The 25,323-nt window shown below is 37.9% G+C and overlaps 1 protein-coding gene across 1 annotated transcript in view; it reads right to left on the reverse strand.

Moving 5' to 3' along the window:
- Positions 1–25,323, reverse strand: part of PCCA (propionyl-CoA carboxylase alpha subunit) — a 378,687-nt gene that overhangs the window by 199,494 nt on the left and 153,870 nt on the right. The window contains exons 10-12 of the mRNA XM_018056387.1: positions 17,059–17,161; positions 12,549–12,643; positions 10,119–10,269 (exon numbers count right to left, since the gene is read on the reverse strand). Coding sequence (XP_017911876.1) covers positions 10,119–10,269; positions 12,549–12,643; positions 17,059–17,161 — 349 coding nt within the window. The remainder of the gene's footprint in view (positions 1–10,118; positions 10,270–12,548; positions 12,644–17,058; positions 17,162–25,323) is intronic.

A 25,323-nucleotide genomic window follows, 5' to 3' on the forward strand; every position in this document is an offset into this window, starting at 1 on the left:
ACAAAAACTAATGAAAAATGTCTGACAAATTCAACTATTCATGTCTGTTTAACAAAACCTTCTTTCCTTCAATTTTCCAGTAAGACTCAAAGAGAGACATTAAGTGACAGTATAACATACCCTACTTTATATTCTTCGTTTCCTAGGAAAGTAACTTCAAATATTCCAGAATATTCCAGTTCTGGCTAGCTCCAGCCAGTCTGAGAATCCTGGCCTCTGTGACTTCAAATACAATCAAAATGTCAATTTCTGTCCAGATCTAAAATATTCCTTCTGGCAAGAAGGAAATTTTACAAATTAATTACAAATCCATTTCCCTGTAATTTCTCCTATTTCCAGCAATTATTCTTCCAGTCAAACACATTAAGTGCATAAAAGGCTAAACTCATTAAGTACTTTTTTAAATTTAAAATTTCCCTGAAATAAGAAAAAGATATTTGTTCAGTTATAGTCAATTCTCAGAAATCAGATTTAGGCTGTAATAATTCTTAATTTTTTAATGTGTGAAACTGTGAAGGATAGCAATCAAGATGCCAAAAAGGTTTTCCTCAAATGCTCCTGGAAAACAAGGTTCCATATGATACAAATATCTCTGATGGTATCTCTGATGGGATATGGGGATACCTGGCGTCCAGAGAATTTCAACAGCGCTATTACACTTTTTCTTTCACAACAAAAGTAGACTCATCTGCTCCTTCACTGTTGCAATCAGTATAAGCCACTGACTGAGGTCTAACAAAGGGGATACAATTTAGATCTCTGTTCTCCAAGATGTGGAATAGCCAGCTGACCATGTTTGGGCATTAAATTTAACATGTTACTCCTTTCTATTTGAGAGTTTTCTAGCCTTTTTTTTTTTTGCCTTTGTAGACAATATTAAGACTGCTTTTCAAAAAAAAATCTAAAAATTACTTGGATTTGGAAATTAACAATTTTATACACACACACACACAATTTGGAAAGGTATAGTCAGGATTCAAAATACTAATTTTAGCACAAAGATCTAAGCAGAAGTAGCTTATCAATGTAACCCTTTAGTGAGTTTCATGTTCAGAAGAAAGATTTCCATCTCTACTTTTCTCTTACACAAAACCCTTACAACGAAATGGAGACTTCTTCCAAAGCAAGTAGTATTTCAACTATGTTTGTTCATTTGCAACAATAATTTTTCAATCAACTGACAAAAGAATAAGAGGAAGTTATTATTAATTAATTTGTGGCCCAGTTTGCCACCTGAAAAAAAAAAAAAGACTACTGACACACTTTTTAAATTATAATGACAACAGTAGTAGTGAACATATTAACCAATGTTTAACCAACATAGCATGCAGAATATTACTGGTAAGATTCCTACAGTTAGGAAGAAGGAGTGCTTACTATAAACCAGACGCTATTCTGAGCAGTTAAATATTCATTCGTTAATGCTCACAATCCTATAAAGCAACTGCTACATTACTGTCACTTCACAGATGAGGGAAATGAAGCATAGTGAAGTTAAGGAACTTGCTTACAGACACACAGCTAGGAAGGAGCAGAGCTAGGATTTATTGGTGCTGAGTGAAAACGGTGGATGCTCATAATTTACGGAAACAATGATTAAATGAGCTCCCACTGGTCAGTTATGACTGTTCTGAACCGTTTTAGAGTCTAGAACCTCACCAAGTTTCTCCTTGGTAAAGTGTGCGTCCAATTTCAGAGGGTCCAGAGACTCCCCTGCAGCTCATTAAAGAGCCCAGATAACCCAGCTTAGATGTTTCTGGTTTGCAAAGAGGGAAATAAGCAACACGGTTCACTCCCCTCCAGGGTCTCTATCTCCCTCGACTGCTCACTAAGCACTGGTGAATCCCTGGTATCTGGGGGCAGTGACAGCTGACAACAGGTAACAGGCTCTTCTCTTTCATGAGCTAGAATGAACTGAGACCAGCTTCAGAAAACTCCAGGGAAGAATGTGAAAGGCACAGGTCATGGAGACAGCTTGGACCCTGCAGAGACTCATGCACCCTGGAGAGAAAGTCAACCAAGGCTTCAGAAGAGTCCCTGTTCTCTTTGTCAATGAATCCAAGTGGTCCATGTATGTTAGTTGGATTCTGATCTCTGGGTCCTTGAGACAAGGAGAATAGTGGGGACACAGGCTCTTTCTATCCTTGGAAGTAGATACAATCCTATCACCAACTACTTGAATATCACAACAAATAGGATTTGGTACTGACCACTCCAAAAAACCACAGCTAAACCACAGGAGAGGATGTATCCACCAAGAAAGGATAGGAACTCAGAATAATGATCATACAGGCCAAGTGAATGTAAGCAAACTCAAGGAGACAGTGGAGGACAGAGAAGCCTGCTATGCTGCAATCCATGGGGTCGCAAAGAGTCAAATACAACTTAGCGACTGAACAACAACGCTAAGTGAAACAGAGCAGCTAAGAGACAGGATAAAAAAAAGCAATTCTATCCAAAAAACCAGTAAAGGCACCTGGAAACTCCAAGAGCAGCAATACAAGCATGCACACACACCACTCCACCCGCAAGCAGACTTTCTGGGATAAAATAACATAAGATCCTTATGGGGTGATGATATGTCCTACAACCGGATCCTGCTCTTTGCAGCACAACTCCGTGAATGTTCAACCTCTCACTGACTTGTCTTAGTCCCTTTGCACTGCTGTAACAGAGTAACACAGACCGAGTGGCGTATAAACAACATAATGCATTTCTCACAGGTGGAGGGGCTGGGAGGGAAGCTGAAGATCAAGGGACAGCTGATTCACTGTCTGGTGAAGTCCACATCTCAGCCCACAGATGGCCACCTCCTCCCTGAGTCCCTACACGCAGGAGGGGAAGGTTCTCTTTGGGGCACAAACCTCACCCATGAGGGCACCCCCTCAGAATCTAATCAATTCCCAGAGGCCTCACCTCCCAAAACCATCACTCTGTGGGGGGAATGTTTCAACATATGAATTTTGGAGAGACACAAACATGCAGCCAACCATATCTGTATACTTAAAATGGGCTAATGTCATAATATGCAAAGTATACCACAATAGAGACTATTAATTTCTTTTTCAATAATTAAGTTAACATAGGGAGTTCCCTGGTGGTCTAGTGGTTAGGATTTGGTGCTTTCACTGCTTTCGCTGGGGTTCAATCCCCGGTCAGGGAACTGAGATCCCACAAGCTGTGAGGCATGGGACAAAATTAATTAAAAAAAAAAAAGTATAGAGTCATTTTCACTCATGCAAATTCTCATATAATTTAGCTACTATGCACCAGTCCTCAGGAAGCTACTTAAAGATATGCTGTAGGGAAAAAAAGGAATAAACCAATAGTGCTTAAGACAAAAATTCAGGAGAAAAGAAATTTTTACAAAGAGAGGTAGAAGAAATTCTCAGGACAGGCAGGGAATGTAGTGGGTGAAAGGAAACCAGAGACTACTACACAAAGGCAAAAGTGACCCAAAAAAAAAAAAAACAAACAAACAAACTCAGTGGGTTTGAGTATAATGAAACACAGATCAAGTATGTGGATAAATCAGTGATAAGTACTTAGAAACCTAAGCCAGCAAACAGACAAACCAGAAGACAGTTTTTAGCTACAGAGAAAGCAAAATGGTGCAGGAGAGTGAAAGTAATCTTAAGAGACAACACGACTGCCATGAACAGGCTTCACACTGTGATCGTAATAAAATCCCCGATACTGGGCTAACCCAAATCATGACACAGTGATAGCAGAGTCGTGAATCGCAGGCTCCCTTGCGAGATGGAGGCGATGATTAATTCTTCCTAATCAACAGCAGAGAAGCTAGAGCCTTCCTCTAGCCTTTTCCTCCCTCAGCAGCCATGGCTGGTCCTCGCCCAGAGCAGCAGGTCCCCACACACATCACTTCAAAGAGGCTCCCCTCTTCCACATGGTTTCTCATTTCTCCTTTCTTTCTTTTTCCTTCCTTTTTTTGGGGCAGGGAAGGCAGCGGTGGTGGTGGTGGTGGTGGTGGTGGGTGGGTATTAGTAATTACTCAAGGGTTGATATTGGGTCAAAAAGCCAGTAACGTGTTAATCCAGCTGTTTCAAGCCCCATAATTTTCAAGCCCCATAATCTTTCACGTTTATGAGATGAAAGATGAAACTGTAAGGATAACCTTGTGTGTATGTGTGTTAGTTGCTCAGTCATGTCCAACTCTTTGAGACCCCATGGATTGCACAGCTTACCAGGCTCCTCTGTCCATGAGATTCTCCAGGCAAGAATACTGGTGTGGGTTGCCATTCCCTTCTCCAGGGGATCTTCCTGACTCAGGGATCAAACCTGAGTCTCCTGCACTGCAGGTTGATTCTTTATCACCTGAGCTACCAGAGAACATTATCACCCATCTAAGAAGTCAGAATATAGTACCACGGATACCTCTCAAAATAAATTCTTGATTAAAAAAAAAGATACAAGAACCACCTAACCACAAGTGAATCGAAATGCAGACTGATTAATAATAAAGCTATGGTAAGATGCAGATCATCACCAGGACAGCAAGTTAAAACACAAAGGTATGATGAAAACACCTGAAGATTCAGAACTACAGAACAGAAAGTACAGTAATGTTACAATAATGAAAAGCTAACAATGAAAAGAGCAAAAATGAAGGGTTAGGGAAGAAATCAGGATTAAATATAAGTATGCCAATTTCCACTCATTTTTATAAAAAAAGAAGCAATATACTTTCAAACTGGAATATGAAGAAATGCGATGACAAAAATATAAGTAGTTCCAATAATCATTTGTCATGTTAAGAACATCTTTTAGGAATTAATATTTCAGTGGAAAATAAGAAACATTTATCTAACAGTTCAGCAATTTCATCATTTCAATTTCTCTCCCTTTGTTAAATATAAATAAAATGAGCTAATTCAAAAAACAATATGGAAAAATAAAGAGTAATGAGAAAGAAGAGTCCTACTGGATACTGTATTATAATAAAAAGATATAACATCTAAAACAGTGTGGTGCCAGCACATAAATAACAAAAAGGCTAAAAAAAAGAAAATAGTAAAGTAAAAACCTGCATATATATGAGAATTCAGCACATAACGAAGAAGACTCAATTAACACCAAAAAGAATAATTATTCAGTAATGGTTGTGACAAACAGGTAGACATTTGGGGGGAAAAAAATCCCCGGGGAAGTGAAAATTTCACCAAGGAAGATAACATGAGTACTAAAAGAAAACATGAAAGAAAAAATGAGTAGGAAATGTCTAAGTATGTGATAACATCAGAAATAAGAGATTTAGCAATTCAACTGCAAAATATTAAAACAAAAATTTTCTCCCTAGAAAGAAAAACTACATCAAAGTAAAAAAGACAGGTAAGAGGTGAAAGGAAAGTAGCTAGGAATCACGTCTGTATATTTTGTATCTGCATTCATTTGCTTATCTTGCCAGGAAACAAACAGTTTCCTGGACTGGAGAAGGAGGCAACTGTTAACTCACAGAGCATCCTCACACCATTTCTCACACCCTGGTTCCCCATGGTCTGATGTCCCTGTGTGGGCAGAGAGGGATACACCTATCACTGGAGAGCAGCCCCACACGAGTCATCTAAACTGACATAAGCGATGCTGCCGTGTCTGCCCTTTCTCAGCCCTGGAGAGACAGCAAACTTGACTCTGGAGAGTAAATAAATCTGTCCAGAGAGAGAAGGGGGAAGGCCTGGAATGTGAACAAACGGCTCTGGGGAAAGATAAGACTTTCTCTCTAGCAAGCTCCATCTTTAGAGTTGTTATCATTTAATCAGGTGCCAGAGGTCTTGGCTTAGAAAGCCCTCACTCTGTAAAAATGTGAAAATATTCATGGAGCATTGCTTCCTGATGATATCACAAATGGCTAATTTCCTGAAAAAATATAAAACATCTACAACTCAATAAGAAAACCCAAAGGGCAAAAGAAATGTAAATGACTCTATGAAAAAAAATTCACCCTCACTCAGAAGAAAAACAAAATGAAAATGTGGTACCATTTGTCACTATCATACACAGAGCCAAAGGCAAAGATCCTTTTAGCCAGGCAAGTTCTCATATAAAAGGCACCTTGATACTATTTCACTAAATTATACAAGAACCTACCACTTTCCAGGCAATTCTACTTTCACATGCGCAAAGTCATAATATAAAAGGTATTTCATAATTGCACTATTTAGGATAGCAAAATACTGGAAAAATTAAAAACAGGAAACTGGTGAAATGCATACTCATACAAATGAATATTCAAAATCATAATAAAGAAGATAACACTTTAAATTTAAGTATGAAACACTACAAAAGACAATTTTTAAGTAAAATAAAGGTTGCCTCTACAAAAAAAAATACACAGTTATGACAAAAAATGTGGTATAGGAAGTTATTTTTCCAATGTTCACTCTTCTGGATATATTAGGTTTTCTTTTAACCAATGATTAGTACTTCTTAGTATTTCAGTTCAATAAAGTAAGAAAATTATTCAAGCAAAATTACATATTTATTTCATTAAAATAAGATTTTAATAAAGTTGCATTTTTGGTATTTATCCATTTCTCTATCCATCTTTCAGATGCAGAGAAGGAAACATATAAGCATGGATGGGTACCTATGCACACTTCTACTAGGACAAGAGATGGGGACCATTCCAAGCAACGGGAATAAAACTTGGTAAAGGCACACAGAGGTCAAACAGAATCCAGGAAAAAGGAAGGAGAGATGACCGCTACAGAGCAAAGGGGCTTGTAATGTAAAGGCATTTGAATTATATCTTTAAGAAAAAGAAAACAACCACCTCAGATATACAGATGATACCACTCTAATGGCAGAAGCTGAAGAGGAACTAAGAGTCTCTCGAAGAAGGTGAGAGATGAGAGTGAAAAAGTTGGCTTAAAGCTCAACATTCAAAAATCTGAGATCATGGCATCTGGTCCCATCACTTCCTGGCAAATAGATGGGGGAACAATGGAAACTGTGACAGATTTTATTTTCTTGGGGTCCAAAATCACTGAGAACAGTGACTGCAGCCATGAAATTAAGACACTTGCTCCTAGAAAGAAAAGCTATGACCAACCTAGACAGCGTATTAAAAAGCAGAGACATTACTTTGCCAACAAAGGTCCATCTAGTCAAAGCTATGGGTTTTACAGTAGTCATGTATCGATTTGAGAGTTGAACCATAAACAAGGTTGAGTATCAAAGAACTGATGCTCTCTCTAACTGTGGTCCTGGAGAAGACTCTTCAGAGTCCCTTGGACAGCAAGGAGATCCAACCAGTCAATCCTAAAGGAAATCAGTCCTGAACATTCATTGGAAAGACTGATGCTGAAGCTGAAGCTCCAATACTTTGGCCATCTGATACGAAAAGCTGACTCACTGGAAAAGACCCTGACTCTGGGAAAGATTGAGGGCAAGAGGAGAAGCAGGCAACAGAAGATGACCTGGTTGGATGGCATCACTGACTGAATGTCAACGGACATGAGTTTAGGCAAACTCAGGGAGATAGTGAAGGTCAGGGAAGCCTGGCTTGCTGTAGTTCATGGGATTACAGAGAGACAGGACTTAGCCACTGAACAACATCAACATAAAAGCGTTTGAATTTTATCTTTAAGAAAAAGAAAACAGTGACTTTAAAAACAAACATATGAGGATGGCATAGATAAACCTGATACATAAATTCTCACCAAAGAGAGATAAAAACCAGTATTTATGCACCAAACCCAGTGACTTTCTCAGTGTTTCTCCTTAAGGAGAAATGGTATTTATTTCAAATGTCACTCTTAAGGAAATCTAGCAAAGTGATGATGCTACTCACACTGTGTTACCAGGAAAAAAATGTACAAGTTCTAAAGCTGGAAAAAGTGACAATTCAATCAGGAAATTTCAAGGGGAAAAAAAAAAAAAGAAAAGAAAATTATAGCTCACCAGCCTCAAACTGAAACACTGATTAGAGATAACATATATCTTAGAAGATAAAGAATTTGGTGAACGTGCCTTAAGTATTATAATTTAAGGTTAGTAAAGAAATTTGAAACAGAAAATCTACCATTAAAAGGACATTTGAATTGTTTAAACAATATCAGAAAGACATCTTTGAAATATCTAAGCATGGCTTTCGGAATACTATAAAACACAAGATCCTTTTTTTCATGCTCCCATTCAGTCACAGACTCCACCATGAAATATCCCTCCACCACACAGATGTTTCTTTAAAAAAAATAAATAATAATTTGTTTAGTAACTGACAAGACTACTGTCCCTGGAAGCAAATGCAAGAGAGAAATGAGATATTATTAAACATTAAACAGGAGACACAAATTAATAATTGTGCTATTATATAGCACGGGTTTAGGTACTATCAGGTTTTTTTCCTGAAATTCATTTATGTATAATCTTTTTTTGAGGGTACTGAACACAATTTCCTGGCAAGCCACTCATGATACAAATTGTAAACACAGGTACCTAAGTGATTTAGACTGATACCACAGAATTATTTGATAATAAATATCAATTTTTAGAGGTCTTATACCAAAATTGACCATGGAACAAACTTGAAAAAACTTATGCACTGAGATACATGAGCCAGAAACAAATAAAAACTAAAGGTTTCTTAAAAAAAAAAATGAACATAATAACAAAGTGCCCTGAAGAAAAAAAAAAAACACTGATTATTAATTCTGCAAAATCTGCTAAGTATCCCAACTAAAGTCTAGTATTTATTCAGTCCTGATTACAATAAATATACATTGTAATCACTTCAAATTGCCTTCAGGATCATATTACAAAAGTATTATTCTCATCACAACATAATCAAGTCTCCATTTTAATCAAAAACATGATTTCCCAGCTAATTATATAATTAGACATACTTCATTATAAAGATATACATTTAATCAAAATCAAATTAATCTCTAAAAGGCAAAATTCTGTCAATTCTGAAGATATCCACAACAACAGGACAGAGGCTAAAAAAGTGATTTCAAACAGAAGTATTGTAAGTTTTCAGCAAAAACTACTAAGGTTAATACTGTACAAATTATAAATATGAATTACCCTTGGTCTCAAATGCATCTAGATACACAAATTTTACCACAATATATGAAAATCTGTCCCATGGTATAATCTCATAAGCATAATACTGAGAAAAGAAGCCATGTACAAAAAATTTATATATATAATACAATCCCATGGATTGAAAGTTTAAAAAAGAAACAAGCAAAATTATTTCTATTGTCAAGGCGTGCATAAACAAAAGGAAGAACTATCCAGATATATTAATATAAGGAGATGTTGTTTAGAATTCAGTCAGAATAATAAACAGGAAGATGGAGGTGGAATCTCTGAGAATGGGAAGAAGTTGAGGGCCAGGGGTAAGAAGTACTGGCATTTTGGTACTTCTCAATCCAATTGATGCTCACATAAACTTTTGCTTTTAATAATTTTTTTCAACTACACATTTTTATTCTACATATTTTTCTGAATTTGTTTGTCAGTTTACAATTTAAACCAAAGAAAAGGGGGAAGAAGAAGGAAAATAAAGCCATCAGTGAGTTAACAGTATACCAGTGGCTTCCCGAAACCTTGCTCGGAACTGACCAAGTATGTCCCTGAAGTTAACAGTTCCAGGCGGCCACTTAATTTCTCAATCTCCCAACTGTGGCAGAGGTGTCCATTCCTCTAGAAGACAGGTTGGATGGTTCAGTTCTGAGAGTCATTCCTGAAAGCTCACTCTCAATACCTTTACTTTCCCCATCTCTTCCAAAGATTTGTAGGCACTTAATTCCTTTCTATGCGTGATAATATCTTGATTAGTTTCCCTTTTCAGCATATGAACCCTAACTAATGCACTTCATCAAGAAAGGTTCAAGAAAAAAAAAAGAGAACTGGAATTTCCAATATAAAGTACTAGCAGTAACGAAGCAGAGGGGCTAGTCACTGACCACCAAATTAACCTGATACTCATCTGTCATTTCCAACAGGTTTCTTAGCACTAACATAAAAACTAAATCTTTATTTCCCACTTTTAAGGAATTGGTTTTTAATTTTTATAAAACCAAAAGGGGTGGTGAGGAGGGGAAAAGTTTAGAGGCATGGAGAGGAATGAAAAACAGAGGTTTTGTTACCTGGAGTCTCGTGTTCATTTCCAAGAAATAAAAATTCCTTTTTGAGTCCACAAGGAATTCTACAGTTCCAGCAGAAGCATAATTCACTGCTTTGGCAAGGGCAACGGCTTGTTCTCCCATTGCTCTTCGCGTCTCAGAATCTAGAAAAATGCTGCAAATATACACAGAGTGACCACCTACATTTTGAACAAAAATTAAGTAATCTTTTGTGTGCATTAATTTTAAGTTTACTCAGATATGATCATCTATGTCAACTCAAGATTTCAAGGTATATGCTTTATATATGCTTAGAATATATGCTTACTGTTAATTAAGCATAACAGGTTGAAATATATCAACTTCAAATTTTTATACAAAACTAACAACTGAACCAGTCAATCCTAAAGGAAATCAGTCCTGAATATTCCTTGGAAGGACTGATGTTGAAGCTGAAGCTCCAATACTTTGCCCACCTAATGCAAAGAACTAACTCACTGGAAAAGACCCTGATGCTGGGAAAGATTGAAGGCAAGAGGATAAGGGGACGACAGAGGATGAGATGGTTGGATGGCATCACCTACTCAATGGACACGAGTTTGAGCAAACTCCGGGAGTTGGTGACAGACAGGGAAGCCTGGCGTGCTGCAGTCCATGGGGTCACAAAGAGTCAGACATGACTGAGAGACTGAACTGAACATCTGAACTTTTCACATTATACTGCAACTTTAATCAATCTACAAAATATACAGCTGCTTTAGCAAAACTAGTTGTTTACAACTAGTAAAATTTTACACATATATTCAAAATTTCTCCAAGTAAGATTGGAAGATGTTCTTTATGGAGAAAAGGTGTGTTAGGTGAGATTGCTTCAAGCAAGTATTACAATGCTGCTCACCAAGATGGTGAGTGCAACATTAATGAGTCAACAATATGCATAAAATAAGGTGTCTTTCAACAGAAACACATACAAAACAAGATTATGCATTAATCGGTTGATGAAAATGTTCTGACTCGAGGGTCACAGAAACTTAACTCTGTATTTCCTGTGAGAATAACACTTCAGTATTGTAACTTTATAAAACATAACTACCACAAATAATAAGAATCACGAGTACATCTAACAAACCCTCACAACTTTTGCTTCACAATAAAGAAGCACCCTCCAACAGACAAATAGAGTTTCAATGAACCCTGAAAAGAATATTATCAGATCATTTCCACATTTTCATATACTTGTTTCTATGAAAGAAAGGCTCTGAGAAACAAAACATTGACTATTTTTCTATCTGTGGATTAAAATTAGTCTCAAATGCATAAGATTTAGATGATATCTTATAAACATTTTATTATGGAAGAGCATAATGAACTTGAGCTTCCCTGGTGGCTCAGCTGGTAAAGAATTCACCAGCAATGCAGGAGACCTGGGTTCCATCCCTGGGCTGGGAAGATTCCCTGGTGGAGGACATGGCAACCCACTCCAATATTCTTGTCTGCAGAATCCCACGGACAGAGGAGTCTGGCAGCTATGGTCCATGGGGTCGCAAAGAGTCAGGAGATGACTGAGCGACTAAGCACATAACGAACTTGCATGTATCTGCTTGCCATATGTAACAATTATTACTTTACAACCACTCCCGTCCTGTCTAATGGCATGCCTACTTTTCTACCAGCATCACCCCTTTTATTTTAAAGCAAATATCAAATTAGGTATCACTTCTTCCACAGAAACTTCCCTATCTATTTCTGTAAGTACTTTTGTAACAATCACACTTCAAACATTACCAAGAACTCTTTAATAGCTTTAACATCTATATTAGCATTCAAATTTCCTAGATTATCTCATTAATTTTTTTATAGCTAATCTCTTTGAATCAGGATCTAAATAAGTTCTAGCCACTGCATTTTACATCTTAATGATTCTTTTAAGTGGTAATGTCCTCTTCACCTTCTTTAAGCCAAAAATCTGATCATTTTCCTGTCTCATTCAGGCATAGATGACACTTCAACAATAACTGGATGACAGAATTAATGCAACCAAAAAAAAAAAAAAAGGAAAGTGCAACTAAAGATTAACATCATAACATCTGGATAATCGCAAGCACAGCTGAGTAAAACTACTCTTGACCTGTCTGGTTCTGCTCATTCCCTTGTCATAAACTCTCCTAGTGATCCTCAGAGCTGCAGACAAGCTCATCACTGTGCTCAAAGCCCAGGGGTAGAGACTTTCCTGGTGATCCAGTGATAATGAATCTGCCTTGTGATGCAGAGGACATGAGTTTGATCCCTGGTCAGGGAACTAAGATCCCACATGCCATGGGACAACTAATAGATCCTACTATTACTGTTAAAGTAATTTCAGCTCTATTAAATAGTTTTTATTACAATGGGGAAGAATCCTAAAAAATACAGAATATCAGACTACTCTGTATTTTCCTCAGGAAAAGCACTTACCTTGGTGCTTCCTCCACCACTTTCTGATTTCTTCTCTGAATTGAGCACTCTCTTTCATTGAGCCACAAGGCATTCCCATGTTTATCACCTAACACCTGAAGGAGCAATAATACCACTTGAAAAATTATACAGCCATATCCATAGCACACATGCCCAGTTAACATTTCTCCACGTAACACCCCCTAGTTTTCAATACTCCGACCTCCTAAAACACAAGACACCACTCAAATACAGTATCCTTTTGGTTGACACCAGTGCAAGAAAATTTTATCATCTACCACTCCAAAACTCAATGGAACATTTTTATTAAAAAGACTTGAGGAAAAAATTTTTCATGTTACATTTCCAATACACTGGGTAAAATATTAGAATCAACTGTACAAATTTGTGAAGGATACTGAGCATCAGTAAAGGGAATACATCTAAGATTTCAATGGCACCTGGGAGAGCCACGGTGCTATGACAAACATCTACTTGTTAATACTGCAATGTCTGTTGATCAGAAAATGCTATTTCATTTACAACCGATATGCAGTCTGTTACTTTATACACCGATATTTTTACTGTTTTATTTTTGTTATATGAAACTAGCAAAAAGTTTGGGGTTAGTATATACCATTATGGTTTTTCCCATTTGTGATAATGAGAAATAAACTGGAGCTTTTCATTTTAATATTTATTTATATATTTATTATTTGACTGTGCTGGGTCTTAGTTGCAGCATGTGGAATCTAGTTCCCTAAGCAGGGATCAAACCCAGGCCCCCTGCATTACGAGCTTGGAGTCTTAGCCACTGGACCACCAGGGAAGTCCCTAGAGTTTTTAATTGTAATAAAAATATTAAAATACTGAATGAGACATACTTTAAAAAAAACAAATACCATTTATCTGAAATTCAAATTTAACATGTATTTCCTTAGCTAAATCTGGCAACCCTAAAACATGCTTTTTGTTCATGTTTTTCACATTAAAAAAAAAAAACAAAACCCAGTCCTGGGTGTTCATTGGAAGGACTGATGCTGAACCTGAAACTCCAATACTTTGGCTACTTCATGCAAAGAGCTGACTCATTAGAAAAGACCCTGATGCTGGGAGGGACTGGGGGCAGGAGGAGAAGGGGACGACAGAGGATGAGATGGCTGGATGGCATCACGGACTCGATGGACATGAGTCTGAGTGAACTCCGGGAGTTGGTGATGGACAGGGAGGCCTGGCGTGCTGCGATTCATGGGGTCGCAAAGAGTCAGACACGACTGAGTGACCGAACTGAACTGAATCAATTTTCATGAATAAGGAGTAGATATATATTACTGAATGCATATATTTAAGCTAATGGAGATAAAAGCTATTCTAGAAGCAAAAAGACTAGGCACTAATTTAAACTCCAAATAGCTATGTAATCTCTCTGGGCAAGTCACTCTGTTTCTTCATGCATCATTAATACTAGATATCATCTTAATATTTTATATGGCTCCTAGAAACATTGAAAAGATTGTGATTTAACAATATATTAAACAATAAAATGAACAGTTCATACATGACTGCATAATTAATTTTTAGGAATTTAAATCTATCCAAACCTCAAGAATGCTTCCAAAGGGAAACATTACAGTAATGAAATGCCAGTAAGTTGGAATTTTATTTCTAGGACTCCAAAGTGACCACAGAACTACATCCAGAATTATTTTTAAATGTTAAATTTATTCTACCTTTTCTTACTCTAATTGATATAGAAGTGAAAGTAAACTTAGCCTCCAAGAAATAAAGTGACAATAATCGAGAATTCTCAGAAACATTTTCAACTGTAAGATATTAGATTCAAATGTACATAAATGATCTACTTTTCTTTTCATTTTGGTCACAGAGTCAAGCTTGCTTTTCTCTGAAGTCTGTGCATAGTTTTTCTTCTGGACACACCATGTGACTTTTGGGATCTTAGTTCCCTGCCCAGGAACGGAACCTGGGCCACAGCAGGGAAAGCCCGGGGTCCTAACCACTGGACCACCAGGGAATTCCACTAAACAAATAAAGAGACAAAGTAACTGGACAACATTATAAAAAAAAAAAAAGTGCTTGTAAGGGAAATTAATGATCAAGTCATCATGAGGTTTTTAAACTATCCATATCACCCTTTACAGACACACGTGACAATGATTACGATTATAAAATGATCTCCCAGGTATCTAGCTTATTAGGAGAAGCTTCATTGTTAATAGACCACGTAATTCAAGTCTTTCAGCATCCATGGACCCAGCCCATAAAATGCCAGCAGCACCCTGGTTTCAACAGACCAGTGCCATTCCTACTGTAAGCACAGAGATTCAGCACAACAAAGGACAAAATATGTGATAGCTCATTGAGAAAATAATACTACATATATATATATTCATCAACTATGGCAGGATATTCAGAAAACAGTAACAGTGTCGGCTTCCAGAGATGGAAACCAGGGGGCTTGGAGACAAGAGTGAAAGAAGGCTTATTTTCTGTTAAATACCCTTTATCATGTGCACATACTATCTAATAGTAATTAATTAAAATGAAGAAGGTAATTAAAAAAAAGAAAAGCAACTCCCAAGTGCAGATCAGATCTGGGAAACACCTGTGCTGCCTATTTAAGTTACTGGGAGGCACTTTCACCTGATGTTAAAAAAAATCAGCATAAATATATGCCATGGTTAATTAAAATAAGCTAAAAGCTGACATAGAAATATAATTATTTAACACAACAAACATTTATTGAGTATCAGTAAAAAAAATGTGATACTTTTTAGTGTGGAAAAAGTGAGATGGCTAAAGGTAATATGGCTTAAGTGGTCTTCTGATAGCACAAATAAGTGCTGGATGGGGAATACAGAGAAGGGGAAAATCTATTTTGCCTCTAGGATCTTACAGGAAGGACAGCTCAAATATTAATATCTCCCCTAAATTATAGGCTCCAATATCCAATAGTCTACTCAAACCCACATGTTGGTATCTGATGGGCATCTCAGCCTTCATCTGTTAATCTTCATACCCTGATTTCCTCCCCCAAATATGCAGCTCTGACAGTCTTTCCCATCTCAGTAAATGATAGTCCCATTCTTATCATTTCTTGGGCCAAAGCCTAAAACTATCTCTGATGCCTAATTTTTCTTATATAGCACATCAATCTTTTAGAAACTCTAGTCTGCATTCACAAAACACCCTGAATTCTATCACCTCTCACCACCTCCACCACATGCTGGCCCAAAGGACTACCCTCTCAAACTAGAATTAGTATAAAAACCTTAAGGACTTATAAACAAAATAGATACAAAACCCTCAACATTCAATAATTTTTAAAAAGTCAAATTTGAAAGTGGGAGTGGGGAGGGCCAAGGATGAGACTTGAGCGGTCACTTCATAAAATATGATATCCAGTTCTGGTTAATCAACTTAAAAAAAAACAACAACACATGCTTAACATCAATATTCATTAGGGAAATGCAAATTAAAACAGAGATACTATTACATGTCCACCAAAATGGCAAGACATTAGAAAACTGAGAATATCAAATGTTGGGAAAGATGGCTGAACTAGAAACCTTCTATGAACAGTTCTATGAAGACCTACAAGACCTTCTAGAACTAACACCCAAATAAAGATGTTCTTTTCATTATAAGGGAGTGGAATGCAAAAGAAGGAAGTCAAGAAATACCTGGAGTAACAGGCAAATTTGCTCTTAAAGTACACACTACACAGAGTTTTGCCAAGAGAACACACTGGTCATAGCAAACACTCTCTTCCAACAACACAAGAGAAGACTCCACAAAGGGATATCACCAGATGGTCAACACCAAAATCAGGTTGATTATAGTCTTTGCAGCCAAAGATGGAGAAGCTCTATACAGGCAACAAAAACAAGACCAGGAGCTGACTGTGGCTCAGATCATGAACTCCTTATTGCCAAATTCAGACTTAAATTGAAGAAAGTAGGGAAAACCACTAGGCCATTCAGGTATGACCTAAATCAAATCCCTTACAATTATACAGTGGAAGTGAAAAATAGATTCAAGGGATAAGATCTGATAGACAGTTGCCTGATGAACTACGGACGGAGGTTCATGACACTGTACAGGAGACAGGGATCAAGACCATCCCCATGAAAAAGAAGTGCAAAAAAGCAAAATGGCTATCTTAGGAAGCCTTACAAATAGCTGTGAACAGAAGGGAAGCTAAAGGCAAAGGAGAAAAGAAAAGATATACTCATTTGAAATGCAGAGTGCCAAAGGATAGCAAGGAGAGATAAGGAAGCCTTCCTCAGCGATCAATGCAAAGAAACAGAGGAAAACAATAGAATGGGAAAGATTAGAGATCTCTTCAAGAAAATTAGAGACACTAAGGGAACATTTCATACAAAGATGGGCACAATAAAAGACAGATCATTCACAATCACCCAAAAATTTAAGAGAGGATGTGTTTCTAATACGACTAAGTAATATTATTTTAAAGTCATAATGATTTGAAAGTATCTTAAAATGTACCAACCTGGATTTCTATATGACGGGGGTTATCAATAAATTTTTCTATTAGTAGCCTATCATCACCAAAACTAGAAGCAGCCTCTTGAGATGAAAATCGAAAACCATCCCTATGAAGAAAAACAGAAGAGTCCCATGAACACAAAACAAACACAGCCCTTGATATAAAGAAAACTAAAGGTTTATTTTTGCATACTTCTGAGCAAAGCAGAGAAAAATATACTTAACATACAAATAACTCAATTAATTTTGACTGAACAACAAGTCTTCTACTTACCAGTACTGTGACTCTGGGTAAATGCTTTAATTTCCCTGATCTTAGATTTTTATAGAAAGAGGAACACCAAATACTTATTTCACCAACTGCTTTTAAAAAAGAGACATTTTAATAAGCCATCAAAGCATGTAAAATTTCATTTCTTGGACCTTAATATACCTTAATTCCACTAATAAAAATATATTAAAATGAATACCCATTTGACTCAAAAGTGAGACAATGCACACAAAAATGTAAAGAAACAGGCAACTGCACAGCTGGGGCAAAACCACAGCAAATAAACTCAGTAAGAATAGACGAAGAAAGTCCTCAAGGACATTTCCAAATATTTTAAGTACACAACTTTGAATGGTCTCCCACATGTCTATATAGATCATTACAATTTTTATCTTCTTTAAAATTGCTCAAAAATAGTCAACAAAAGAGAACAGCTTGATTTTTTAAATAAAAACATGAATTTGAATATTGTTATACATTTATTTCCAAACTACAATAACTTAAACATTATTATTAAAATATGCTTACTAAAGTCATACACTTTGACATGAGTTCATTCAGTCTATTAAAAACTCAGACGTGCTTACTTATAACTAATTGAGGATCTTATGTTCCATTCATCAATATATACAGAATATAAACTTTAATTCCTTTTACATGTAATTAATAGTTTCTTACACTTCAAATACCTGTATTTAATGTTCAACATTAAAATTCTTTTAATCCTTTCATTTGCAAACACTTCAGCTGGCAATATCAGAAATAACTATCTCATTTGTTTGTGTGCTTGAAAAACACAACATTGCAAATAAACACTGATTTCAAAACATATTGCAAATATTTCTGTCTCTCAGTAGTCTCAGAGACAAAGTGTCATGTTTTCTCAGGCCTCCATTACTTTCACAATTTAAGGGAATGGAGTTTAGATCTCAGGAGACTGAAAACATCAAAGAAACTAAAGCACGATGAATCATTGTTTTCAATATCATATAACCAACTTCTTATTAGGTGGGATACAATGATTCACAAAGGAAAAACATAATACTTTACAGTTTGTCTCTGCTCTAATGATTTTAGAGTTTTTATTTTGCTTTGAAATCACAAATACCAAAAGTAAAAAATCAAAGTCTCCCAAATAAAGTATCAAGTTTGACAGCATTACCAAAATGTTTTAGAATTCATGGAAAATTGCATTTAGATCATTTGTACAACTCAGTAATACATTAATTCTGTTAGGGGAAGCACACTGATTGAAACCGCCCACCCTGGCCAGGCACCGTAGTAACTATTTGCATGAGCTGTTTTATGACAGGAGATCCTGATAAGGAATACGAAACTAATAAGCCACCACCAACCGGAAGAGTTCAGGAAAAGTCTAAAGGAGACACCTTGTGTTCGTACACTTCCCAGAATCCCTCTCGCTAGCATCCGTCTTGGCTGAGCGATGCGTGCGCCACCAGGAAAGACTCCGAATTAGAAAGATTGGCCAAAGACCACCCGGAAACTAATCCCATCACCACAAAACCCGAGACTGCGAGCCGCGGCAGAGCAGTTCTCCTGGGTTCCCTTACCCCACTGCTCTCCACCAGGGTGCCCTTTCCCAATAAAATCTCTCGCTTTGTCAGCACATGTGTCTCCTCGAACAATTCATTTCCGAGCATTAGACAAGAGCCTAGTTTCAGGCCCTGGAAGGGGTCCCCCTTTCTGCAACAGCTCCATAAATACTAACCGTGAAACTGAGTCTGGTGCCTATATTATGTATGTGATAGAAATACAAAAATAAAACAGAAACTGCCCTCACAACACCTGAAATCATATAGGAGTACTCCAACATGTAGAGAGGATTAATTTACCATTCATGCCACATTTCATTTAAATTGGCATAAAGAAAAGGAAGCCAGAGATTGTGAAAACATATGAATTTATTTTCAATAACCTCCATGACTCTCACCCTAATTTAATATGTTGTGGTTGTTCAGTTGCAAAGTTGTGTCCAATTCTTTGCAACTCCATGGACTGCAGTATATGCTGGTTATATGCTATAACCAGCAGTAAACTTTAAAAAAAATCTTTCAGATGTTCTAAAACGTCTAAGTATAGATGATACTTCCCTGAAGATGTTACAAAAGGGACACACTTCTTAGGACAACAAACACCTACTAAATTTTCTGAGGAATGTTAAAATTTTTGTGGAATATGTGAAAAATTTCTTCCTCAAGTTAGGAGAAAGGAAGGAATAAATGCAGTTCAGCATTATGTCAAAAGCTGGAGAATTAAAAAGGGAGAGATGCCGGGAGCCAGCGTGAGTAACTCCGCCCACGGCAAAGTCATGAGGAAGGAGGCTTCAGCAGCAAAGGCATGAACAAGCCTCAGGAAACGCCCTGTTCCCGAGCATCTACCCCCAAAACCAGAGTCTACCTACTTTACTGTTTTATGCTCTCACTTATACCTTTGACTTTACGGGGGGCTGACCCCCATTACCTCTCTCGGAGAAGGAGTTAACTTACAGCTCCAAGTCAATAAGAATTCCTGGGCGTGACAAGAGTGTTTCAACTTATGAACTCCTCTGAAGGTTATCTAGCCTGCCTGTACAGGTTCGTCTGGCCACATGTGATTGTTTCAGTTCAGTTCAGTCGCTCAGTCGTGTCTGACTCTTTGCAACCCCATGAATCGCAGCATGCCAGGCCTCCCTGTCCATCACCATCTCCCGGAGTTCACTCAGACTCACCTCCATTGAGTCTGTGATGCCATCCAGCCATCTCATCCTCGGTCGTCCCCTTCTCCTCCTGCCCCCAATCCCTCCCAGCATCAGAGTCTTTTCCAATGAGTCAACTCTTCGTATGAGGTATCCAAAGTACTGGAGCTTCAGCTTTAGCATTATTCCTTCCAAAGAAATCCCAGGGCTGATATCCTTCAGAATGGACTGGTTGATCTCCCTGCAGTCCAAGGGACCCTCAAGAGTCTTCTCCAACACTACAGTTCAAACGCATCAATTCTTCGGTACTCAGCCTTCTTCACAGTCCAACTCTCACATCCATACATGACCACAGGAAAAACCATGGCCTTGACTAGACGGACCTTAGTCAGCAAAGTAATGTCTCTGCTTTTGACTATACTATCTAGGTTGGTCATAACTTTTCTTCCAAGGAGTAAGCGTCTTTTAATTTCATGGCTGCAGTCACCATCTACAGTGATTTTGGAGCCCCCCAAAATAAAGTTTGACACTGTTTCCCCATCTATTTGCCATGAAGTGATGGGACCAGATGCCATGATCTTCGTTTTCTGAATGTTGAGCTTGAAGCCAACTTTTTCACTCTCTTCTTTCACTTTCATCAAGAGGCTTTTTAGTTCCTCTTCACTTTCTGCCATAAGGGTGGTGTCATCTGCATATCTGAGGTTACTGATATTTCTCCCAGCAATCCTGATTCCAGCTTGTGATTGTTTACAGCCTCCCAATCATGAGAGGCACGAAATGTTTTAGACTTACTAAAGGCAGATTCTTTTGGGAAGTTAGAAATTATTAGTATAGTGGGTTGTTTAAGAATTATATTAGTGGAGGGTTTTTCATTTGTTTTGCCAATAACTGCTAATTCCCTGCCCTGAGTGTGACAAGGGTGTCTCAGGTCAAACCTCTCTGCTGGCAGACTAGCTTGTGTGACAGGATTATCCATACTCCTGCCAAGCACATGATTGTTTACTACCTCTCAACCATAAACAGCACAGAGAGTTTGGAGTATTTTGAAAATCTTAATTAGCATAAGGCTTTTTCTCACTGTTGAGTCAATGATTCCCACCAGGCCTCCATATCCTTAGGCACCTGGGAATATATTAATCAATGTATTTGGAATATAGAAAAGGAAATATAGTAGTTTTTGATGTTAGCAATACTAGACTTGTTGAGTTAATGAATTTTCTCTTTTGTTATAGATCACTGTACTTTGTTATAAATCACTGTGTCCTTGCTATGCAAAAATGTGACTTTATCACTATCTTAAGACTATGTAGATCTTAAGGGGAACATTGGTGAAAGGATTTTCATTTGTTGGGCTGATGTTTCGCTGCTAAATCTCCATATTCCCTGCCCTTATGATGAATATAACTAGCATATAAGAGAAATAAGTATTAACCTTTAAGATTAATCATGTTAACCTTGGGTTAAATAAATTTCTTTCTTGATTGTAACTCACTACACCCTCACCCTATAGGAATGCAACTTTATTTGGAGGGTGGTGCCTGGTTTAAGAAAAAAACACCCTTGGAAAAAATAAGTTTTTTGGTTATCAGAAAGAAAGGATCATAAAATGTCAGCAGGCCTCATGGCCAGAAGACGATGTAAAACCCCTAAGACCTTTTTTTATACATTTATGTGAAGCACCTGATTTTGACAAGGGTCAGGTCTGCTGACCCCCACATGACTCTGTATTCATCCCTATGTGTAACAAAAGGTATATAAGCAAACCTAAAAAATAAAGAAATGGGATCAGTTTCCGGAAAGACTGATCCCCCCATGTCGTTTCTTTCTTGCTCCCCGTTTTTCTGGCTGAATTCCCATCTGGAATGTGGGCACTCACCAAGCCTGCTAATTTTGCCTGGGATTCTAAGATTGGACTGGGGAGGCCTCAGTGCCTCCTCTCCTTCGGGAGAATGGAAAGACGCCTGTGGCCTACATAAGTGGTGATTGGTATCCCATGTAAACCAAGTTATTCAGCCTCTTTTTCTCTGCTAATTTTCTAATCCCTCTCTATCTGTAATTAAATAAGTTTTTTCCTAGGACGCTGATTCTGTCCCCACCTTCGAATTACCCTGGATCCACCTGGGCTGGACCCCGGCAAGTGACTCCAAGAGACAATATATGGGTGTTTTCTGGACTGTTCCCTCAATTTTTCCAAAGTTTTTATTTTTGCAAATTAACAGAGGTTACAGAGCAAATTTTTTAAATAAGTATCCAATATCATTACATCAAATAATGTCACACTTTTGTTAATCTCAATAGAGTTTTAGAGGTGGCTTATTTATCAAGTTGAAGGGAATAATTTTAGGTAGAAAAGTGTTTATGTACATACTTTTACTAATTATATGAAAATATTTTGAAACAATGTGCCATTTACTAGCCAAGAAAGAGTTAACTTATTTACCAAAGAGGCCCAATATAAGAATAGATATGGTGATTTCAGAAGACACTGAATTCTAAAATAAAATCCACTGGTTAAAAACCAAATCCACTGGTGAGTATCTACTGGTGAAAATCACTGACTGCCAGGAAACTGAGTAATCTCACTATAAAAGAATATGTTACTAAGAGTAGCCTTGGAGAAACGACTAATAAAAAAAACCTGCCACCCTAAGAAGCATGATGAAAACTGCATGCGGGAGTTCCCTAGTGGTCCAGTGGCCAAGACTCCACATTCCCAATGCAGGGGTGACCCGGGTTTCATGTCTGCTCAGGAAACTAGGTCCCACATGCCACAGCTAAAGATCTTACGTGGCACAGCTAAGCCCTGGTACACCCAAAAAACATTTGAAAAAAAAAAAAAAAAGACTAAATGCTAAGTAAGAGTTTTAGTGAAACTGCTCTATAATTGCTATACAAAAGGGGAAAACACGGAGGAAAAAAGAGTTCACAAAATACACATCTCTTATAAAACCATAAAGTTGTGTTTAATATCTTTTTTTTTTTTTTTTACTACAGAGACTATAGCAGACTGTGCTTTCCAAACATGGCCACCACGGCATCTCCCACTCAGCGTGCTCTTCTAAGAAACTTGCTACTCCTGCATGAGGAAGTGAAGCCTAACGTTCCTCCCCTTGAATTCAGGGGGAATTTGTGCTCACTGGTAATCAAACAGTATGGTAGAAGGGAAGCTGTGTATGAATTTTGAGACTGGATCATAAAAAGTGATACGGCTTTCACTTGGATTTGAAACAAATGCTCTTGGACCCTTGGGTCACTAAATAAGAAATCAAAGCCACCATACTGTGAGGAAGCCCAAGCAACCCATGGAGACGTCCACTAAATCACTGGGGTTACAAACAAAGCACAAGAGATAGCTTTAAAACCTGAACTTCAAAAGATAAAAGTCAAATAAGACAAATTATGTGGTAAAAATGGGACTAAGCATGCCTCTTATCCTTAAGCCTGCTTCCGCCCACACACAGCAACCAGCCAGCCCAACTGCCAACATTTCAGAGAGGTAACCAATGCTCTGTAAGTCTCCACCATCAAAAGGAACACAGGGAGAAGAATTCCAGAGAGAGGCTAAGAAGCAGGCCATTCTTCAATTAAGCATTTTTCAACTGTGAAGATAAATGCCTTCATTCTGACCTTAACCTCTCAGCATTTCCCAAGAAATTTTCAAGTAAAGCAGTCTTGCAGCATAGCCATTTAATTCATATATATGAACTCCCCGGTAGTTCAGTTGGTAAAGAATATGCCTGCAAAGCAGGAGACCTGGGTTCAATCCCTGAGTGGGGAAGATCCCCTGGAGGAGGAAATGACTACCCGCTCCAGTATTCTTGCCTGGGAAATCCCAAGGACTAAGGAGTCTGGCAGGCTACAGTCCATGGGGTTGCAAGAGTCAGACACGGCTTGGCGACTATACCCCCAAGGCCAAAGAGACAGTAAGAGCCAAACATCTCTCTCTCTCTCTCTCTCTCTCTCTCTCTCTCTCTCTCTCTCTCTCAAACAGGGCCCGTAAGTCATCCTCAAGTGCTTAAACTCTATATCCGATCATTCAGCAAATTCTGTTGCCTCTCCTTTCAGGATTAAACTCTTTCTTACCACTTCCACCATTACACTGGGGAAAGCCACCACCATTTTTCTTGCTTGGGTTATTTCAACAGCCCCCTGTCTGGTTTCCCTGATTCCAGGGTTCATGATTCTGTCCCCATTAAGTCTATTACCAAGATAGCTGCCAGAGTCATCCTTTTTAAAACTTAAGTCACAAAATCTTGACAACTGGTTCATCAGGATGATATATAGTACAGAAGTTCATTCCATTCTTCTACATTGTTGTATGCCTGAAAATTTCTACAATTTGAAACATGTAAATAAGGTGAGGAATTTGTTGTGAAGTTCCACGATTGTGACTTCTCTGCTGAAAACCCTCCAACAGCCTACATCTCACTAAGCATGGCCTACAAGGCCCCAGATAGTCTGTTCCCCATCTCCTTCTACCCCTCCCCAGCCCCCACCACCTGGCCACCTGCTTCTCTCCAGACCTGCTCCTGCACCACCGCCTCCACACCTGCTCTTCCCTAGCCTGGTCCTCATCTCCATGTACTCTAACCTCACCACCCAAATATGCCTACTCAGCAAGGACAATCCTGCCAGTCCTGTTAACAACGGGAATTCCTTCCAACACTCCCCATGCCTCTTCCTTTCCTCCTTTAATTTTTTTTTATATTGCTTATCACCCTCCACAATAGTATATGATTGATTTTCATCTTCTTCACTGTCTCTTCCTACCAGAATGGGTTTCTAAACCTTGTTTATGTCACGGATGCCTTTGGCAGGATCACGAAGCATTTGTCAAAATATGGCTCGAAGTGATTTAAAACATAGAAAAGAGTATGCATAGGATTTCATAAGAACTTACATTGAAATAAAGGTATCAAGATATTCTTTAAAAACAAATTTGGGATATCCTGTAAGTGGCTCTTTATTCATTAATAAGCTCCAACAACAAGTCTAACTGTTACTTGTTGCTATTGTTACACTGTTACTTAGAGGAACCTGCAATAACTGTGATGTGAAAATATAAGGGATTTCCTGAAGGGTGCAAAGCTCCAAAGATACTACTACTGTTGTAGTTTGTTGTCTATATTAGAGGAAACACTAAATTCCAGGTAGAGGCTAGTAAACGAAACACGTACTTTTTTCCCCCCTTATCCAGATGCATGAACATCCCTGAACTTTACGTGTCTGTAAATTCAAAGGTTAAGAACTCTGGATCCAGTCATACACCGGCTATGGAGGAACAGAGGGTTCCCTCTATTGCG

This window comes from Capra hircus, chromosome 12 (genome assembly GCF_001704415.2).
Source record: "Capra hircus breed San Clemente chromosome 12, ASM170441v1, whole genome shotgun sequence".
NCBI lineage: Eukaryota > Metazoa > Chordata > Mammalia > Artiodactyla > Bovidae > Capra > Capra hircus.